The sequence below is a fragment of the Bidens hawaiensis genome, unplaced genomic scaffold (assembly GCF_021521415.1).
Source record: "Bidens hawaiensis isolate Kalapana, Puna unplaced genomic scaffold, B.hawaiensis_p1.1 tig00005453_1, whole genome shotgun sequence".
In the NCBI taxonomy this organism is placed as follows: Eukaryota; Viridiplantae; Streptophyta; class Magnoliopsida; order Asterales; family Asteraceae; genus Bidens; species Bidens hawaiensis.
Window position 1 is genome coordinate 970,023 of NW_027491347.1, and position 7,031 is coordinate 977,053.

Below are 7,031 nucleotides of genomic sequence, written 5' to 3' on the forward strand. Positions count from 1 at the left end.
TCCCGAAGGAACACTTTGCTGGGTTGTATTTCATGTTGATACTTCTCAGTGTTTCGAATGTTTCTTCTATGTCCCTCAGCATTTGATCTTCTTCGATGCTTTTGATCACTAAATCGTCCATGTAAACTTCGAGGTTTCGACTTATCTGACCTTTGAAGGCTTGATCTATCAGCCGTTGATACGTGGCCCCCGCATTCTTTAACCCGAAAGGCATCATTCTATAGCAGAATGTGCCCTAGTCGGTGCGGAACGCTGTCTTATCCTCATCACCAGCCGCCATATGAATCTGGTGATACCCTTTGTAGGCATCGAGGAAGCACTTGAATTTGAATGGGGCCACAACGTCTACCTTTAAGTCAATTTTCGGAAGTGGGTAACAATCTTTCGGACATGCCTTGTTTAGATCTTTATAATCTATACACATCCTCCATGTTCCATTACTTTTTGGGACCATCACTGGGTTTGCCACCCATGTTTGGTACTTGATTTCTCGGATAATCCCGGCGTGGAGAAGGTCTTGTACTTGCTCGTTCATGGCTTTTGTCTGTTCGAGGCCCATTTTCCGATTCTTTTGCACTATTGGGGTGATCAACGGATTCACCTTCAACTTGTGATCTGAAATGTTCCGCGGGACACCTGTCATGTCGGCGGGTTTCCACGCAAAGATGTCGATATTCTTTGTCAATAATTGTTTTAAGAAGGTTCGAACAATTTCGGAGATGGCTGGCCCTATTATTACTGTATGATCAGGGAATTTCTTGTCAAGTACCCATTTCTCTGGCTCAGTTCTCTGATTTTGTTTCGAAACCTTACTTGGTCTTGAGCTTTCGGTTGTGAAGCAATGTCGATTAACATGAATTATTGCTACACCGGTACGGGTCGGAACCCCTACTGCTCCATGAGTTGTGGATGGGTGAGTATTGAAGTCACCAATTGCCTTTCGTCCGAGGATAATATCATGTTTAGAGGTTGCCGGTAAAACTAAGAATTCAACCTCCTCAGTTCTTAAGTGAACTCCCTCACTAAGTGTGACCGGGAAAGTAATGACACCCCGCGGGTGCATTATTTCCCCACCAAACCCAGAAACGGGTGCGTGAATAGGTCGCAATCGTTCTTTATCCTCTTCCTCAAGCTGTTCAAAGCACTGTTCATACATAATGTCGGACGTACTACCGGTATCGAAGAACACAAATTGTGACCGGTAGTGTCCGAATAAGGCGGTAATTATCAAAGGATTTTTATTGCATGGCCCTCCTTTGACACGCGGAAAAATGACAGGCTCATTCTTCCATTCTGCGTCCTCAAATTCTTTCCTCTTTCCTCTGGTATGCTGGCCTCCGTGAATCATATGAACGTTCAGATCTTTTATTTGCCTTTTGGCTGGGCCCTGGTTGTCATTTGCGAGAGGTTTACCAGCCCCTGGTCGCACACTTTTGACCAAATGGTTTAAAACTTCCCATTTTTTACCACTGCCTCTATTTCATTTCTCAAAGCCACACATTCGTTTGTCTTGTGTCCTATGTCATCATGGTACGTAAAATGTTTATTACTGTCAAGGAATGATTTCCTTGGTAGTGGTTGAGGCTTGCGGAAAGTCAGGCTCTCGGTCGTGAGGATTTCTGATGGAGATTTTGACAACTGAGTCCAACAGTTATTGGACGAACGTGCGGGAAAGTTACGTTTGTTCTTTTTGCTAATCAATGATCTCGCATCAAATTACTTTGGTGTTTCTGTACTTGGTTGCAGCCTTGACCAAATTGGCCCTTTGGCCTGTCGATTTGGTCTTGGGGTTTGGAATTCGACTTTTGGCACTTGTTTTTAACTGCCGGATCCCAAGGTTTTCTCAGTCCTTGCAAATAACTTAGCTGACGTCATGATTTCGTCCCAAGATTTGGGCATACCGTCTCTTCCGGTTAGAGTACGAATCAAAGCGTCACTATTTACGTTCTTTCGGAATGCTCCCCTCAGCATGTCTTCACTAACCCCGCCTATATTAAGGCTCTCATTATTGTAACGGGTAATGAAATCTTCAATGGATTCATTATTTCGCCTTACTAAATCAAGTATTTCAGACGTGTCACGAGTGTGTTTCTTTTGTTGACTAAAGTGCTGGGACAAGAGTCATTCCGTACGGGCGTGAAGTCGTTCATTCCGTACCCTTCGTCCATATTCAACGGCCAAACTCTCTTGTTGGATACGGAACCACTCATCTGGAGACAAGAGTCCCTCAGATCTATGGCTTGTTGTATGAGTTTTCACCGGGGCTGAGTCACCTGAATGTTCTTCGAGGTCCAATTCTAGGTGAGTCTGGCAATTATCTCTCATAATTCGCCCAAGATCTCCCAAATTAGAAGCTCTCTGAGCTGTAACTCCTCATAGATCGTTGGGTGGGGTACCAGCTGGTGTTACTACATTTCTAGTACCCATTGGAGCAGCGTCCGTCAGTGGGGTAAAATGCTTTCGATTTGATGAACCACCCAAAGTAAAACCTCCGGGTGTCACAACATCATCTTGCTCATCGGGAGTAAGATTCTGAGCGAACAATGACGTTGCTCTCTCACGTGTTTCTAAGTTAGTAACACGTGGGGTTTGTTCTGAGGTCCCCGTCGGCCTGTTAGGAATTTGGCTCATATCGTAACTTCGAAAACAAAAATTGATGTTCTAACCACAAGCACGGATGGCACCAATGAAGAAACACGGATCCACTCCCCACTAATGGGTCATGGATCCAATGAGTCAACAGAGTAGGATACGGTTTACTGCCAACACGATATGAACCCAATTGCCTAAAGTCCAATGACAAGCACCTGCAAAACAGACACCGTGAGCTCGTTACGGGAAGGACAAGAGGGGGGGTCTTCCCGTAACCACCATCCGGCGTGAGAATAAGTACTGTTCTGTAGAAGATAAGTAGGGGTGTGCATAATTAAGTCCGACCCGAAAAAACCCGAAGAACCGGCCCGAAATAACCCAACCCCGACCCGACCCTAATTAAAGACTCCAAAAATCGGTCTTAGAAATAGCCTCAAATCGGGTATCGGGTCGGGTCGGTCCTTTTGCCCATGATGACCTAAAAAAACCCGAGGACCGATTTTACTTTTCTTAAAAAATGCATCGTGGGCCATAACCCTAAAATAATAAGCTACTGTATACAAAATTACAAATTCTATTTTACCTTCTATCAAACTCAACTGTATTGCATCTATCGATCATCATCAGAGGCTCTCCATTCTATCAACGAACAGACAAACATAAATGAACTAACATAACATTTATGTATGTAAACGAACTAACATAAATGAACGGACTAACATTTATGTAAACGAACTAACATAAATGAACGTAAACAAACAAATGAGACGTGTTCATATTCGTTCGTTTAACTAAATGAATTGAATTTCTTGATTATGTTCGTTCGTTTTTTAAAACAAATGAACTTACAAATATTTGTAGATAAAAATAAAATCAAATATATAATATATATTGTTAATGATAATACTGGAAAACCCAAAAATAAAAACGAAAATTATACCTTTTTAATTATTTTTAAAACAAGTAACTAAATAATTGTAAAGTTTAAACTAACTAACCCTAGCATATATCGGCTGCCCATCCTACATATACGTATAATTTATTTTCTTTTTCAATTATCAATAGCTCAGTCAATTTCATATTTGCAGAGTTTCAGAGTTTACAAAGGTATGTTCATAATTTCTTTTTATTGGGTTGCTTTCATATGATCAAAGTCAAACCAGATATCAAATAAGTTTTGTTTTTTTTTTCGTTCAATATAGATGCCTCCAACTAGAACAAAGTTATCTGCAATTTGGTTGGATTTTGAGAAGTTTACTGATGAGGAAGGTAGGAAAAAAACAATTTGCAAGCACTGCTCGAGTGTTTTTATTGCTAACATAGCTATAAACGGAATAGCTTCATTGAAAAGGCATTTAACTAGATGTCCACAACTCCCTGGTAATCAAGAGGTCGAATAAAAGATGGTGGCTGCGTATAACTATTGAAAAGATGAATGATTAAGTTTCTTTTTTCTTTTTATCTTTGTGTTTGATTTGAAGTTTGTTATGGATCATATTTGTTTTTTTAATCTTTGTGTTTGATTTGAAGTTTATTACGGATCATATATGTTCTTCTTTAAAAAATTAAGTGATTAAGTCCGAGTTTGATGACATTATTTATGTTTTTATGCTGTGTTTAACAATAAGTCCATGTGTATAACAATTAGTCATCGCGAGGTAGATTAACCGAGGTCGATTAACCAGTGGCTGTAGATGTCTTATAATAACTTTGTTGACTGTGGATGTCTTGAAATTACTGAATTAGTTCATTAGTTCAAGAAAACAACAATAATTAAACGAGTGTTCATTGAGACATTTCATCAAACAGTTGGAGGGTGTAGTGGATCTAACAATAAGTTAAGCCTATATTAATCAATTAAACACCAAAATTGAGAAATCAAACTGTTCTAATCAGTTATAGAAGATGAATCTTGAAGACAATTCAACATATACTTCAAATTAAAAAAAAAGTGTAATCTTGCGTGAAGGATTGAATCATTGAAGGTAATTGTACCTGATGAAGAGTATGCTAATGGACTGATACATGCAATTGAATCCATCATTGCCTTGATTCATACACAACTGGTTCAAAACATTGAAGATTATTTGTCGGGTTCGGTCTTATATGTGAAGAACCGATAAACCGATTGGATGAGGACTGATAACCGATAATTCCCATCGGTTCATGTGTCGGTCTTTTATTCTCAGTTGGATCGGTCCTCGGGTCGGGTCGGTCTTAAGTCGGGTCGGGTCGGGTTATTCACTATGCACACCCCTAAAGATAATCACTTAAGTAAATTGAGAGAGTACATTGGGAGTGAATGAATACCTCATGATGATTGACAGGGTATTATAGCCGAAGAGTGTGGGAAGGTGATTGGGCCAGCTGTCCCTTATGAAGATGCCTGCATAACCATTTGGACACGTGTCCTTATGTGACAGGTTCAACTTATACGTTGCATGTGCATGTATAACAACCTGGTCACGTGTCTCTTTCCCATTGATTGACGGGAGAATATTGGCCATGTGCACGATTATAACGAACTTGCCTGGTGTTATTGGATGATTGGCTGAGGGATCACGTACTGCCCAAGAAAGCATCTTGGTAAATCTTCTAGAAGGTAATTGGTTATTGACAGCTGTCCCGGAGCACTTACTTCGTGGTTATTTACACGGAAGGATATTCCTTCTTGCGGTTGACCTTTGAGGGTGCTATGATGCTTCTGCATGTGCTTTGAGGGTGTTTCTTCCTCAAATGATTATGCGGATGGTTTATATGTCCCGCGGGTGCCTTACGAGGAACTTCTGATTGACCCGCGGGTAGTCCTTAAGGGTATTTGGGTCTTTTTGGCACCCTACCTCTATAAGTCCCTCCAGTCCAGTGTTTCTTCCATGTGAAGTCTTTTATGCGGGTGAAATTCTAGACTTAATGTGGATTTGGGGATTTTTGACTTTGTAAGTTGGTAAAAAATATCTTTTGTTGATGTGGATAGTCATGAAAAAGGACAAGTTGACCAGTCGCGGGCTTTTGCAGGTGACAGGACGTTTTTGACGGCTGTTACTGTACCCGACTGTACAACTTTTTCTCTTTTTCGAATTTCTCGCGTGACGTGACGAATTGTTACTGGATGGTTGTTTCTCTCTCTACTGCTCAATTCCCATCGCACTAATTGCGGTGGGTATAAATAGGGAGAGTTAACTTCTTTTTGAAGTTTTATCGCCTTTGAATCTTATATGCGAACTTGCTTTCTTTCTTCTAATCTTCTGATTTTCCTTTGAACCCATTTGAATATTGTTACCAAGTATTTGTAATGGCGTCTGCTCAATCTGAGGTCGACGAGATAGAGGTCTGTTGGGACGCAGAAGAATATCAAAAACTTGTTGCAACCTATGGTATTCCATCGAAATGGGAGCCAGAATTCCCTTCTGCTGGTTCCATAACCAGCTTTCCACCTCCTGGAAAGATGGCGTTATATGCTGACTACTTCGTTCATTGGAATTTTCGTCTTCCCATCACGAAGTCTTTCAACGAGTGGTCAAGGCATTTGGGATTCACTTATCCCAACTTCATCCCCGTGCCGTTATGCGAAATCGACATTTCGAGTTCGTGTGTATGGCACATGACTTGGTTCCTCGGTTAGATCGGTTCGCTGTATTTTACAAGATGGCGAATCGGAACGGATGGTATACTTGCCATAGCTTGCCGGATAGAACTATCGGCAATGTTATTGAAGAAACTTCTAAGGATTGGAAGAAAAAAATCTTCTGGATCTCTGAGGATGTGATACCGGAGGCCATGGTTCGCCGTTCTCCAACCGACGCTCTTATCAACATCATGCCGGCTGTTCATGAGAAGCGTGACTGGTTTCGAAAGCTTACTACCCCACTACACCAATGCGAGCACTTCCGGAAGAAGCCCTTGTATGGGCGGGTATGAGTCGTTTGTGGCCTTCTCCTTTTATGGAGCCTGTTTTTATCGAGTTGGATGGCCTTGAGTTTTTACTACCTTGTTCTTACTTTCTCTTTTTCTAAGTTTTTATTGTCTGGCGCTTGTATGTTGTTTGTAGGTTTTGGGTCGATGTTGAACGCCTTAGACGATGGCAAGGGTTGTGTGGGTAAAACTGTTCTTGATGCCAAGAATAAGCCTATCCTTGAAAGGACTGCTGAACACTTCCTTTTCCCAATCAAGCTGCGTGCCGAACCAATTGTTTCAGAGGCCATCTTTGAGACAGGTGCGTACATTCTAAACCCTCCGCCTCTTAACATGCAAACCTCCGATGGGATAATCGTTATTCCAAGTGACGATTCTGCTATTCTTGAGGAGGAAAGCTCAGATGATGCCACTGAAGTTTCATCTGTCTCTCATTTGTTAGCAAAACTTTATCGGAAGAGGTCCTTCCATGTATCGCAGGCGTGTGACGCGGGAACTAGTTCCGCGGACGCCAGGAAGGGACAAAA

The 7,031-nt window shown here is 41.4% G+C and overlaps 1 protein-coding gene across 1 annotated transcript; it reads right to left on the reverse strand.

Moving 5' to 3' along the window:
• Window positions 1–235: 235 nt before the first annotated feature.
• Window positions 236–1,348, reverse strand: LOC143629740 (uncharacterized). Its single transcript, XM_077098931.1, has 2 exons — window positions 452–1,348; window positions 236–349 (listed from the first exon to the last, which is right to left on the reverse strand). Exons 1-2 carry the CDS (start codon window positions 1,346–1,348, stop codon window positions 236–238), a joined length of 1,011 nt encoding a protein of 336 aa, XP_076955046.1.
• Window positions 1,349–7,031: the final 5,683 nt, after the last annotated feature.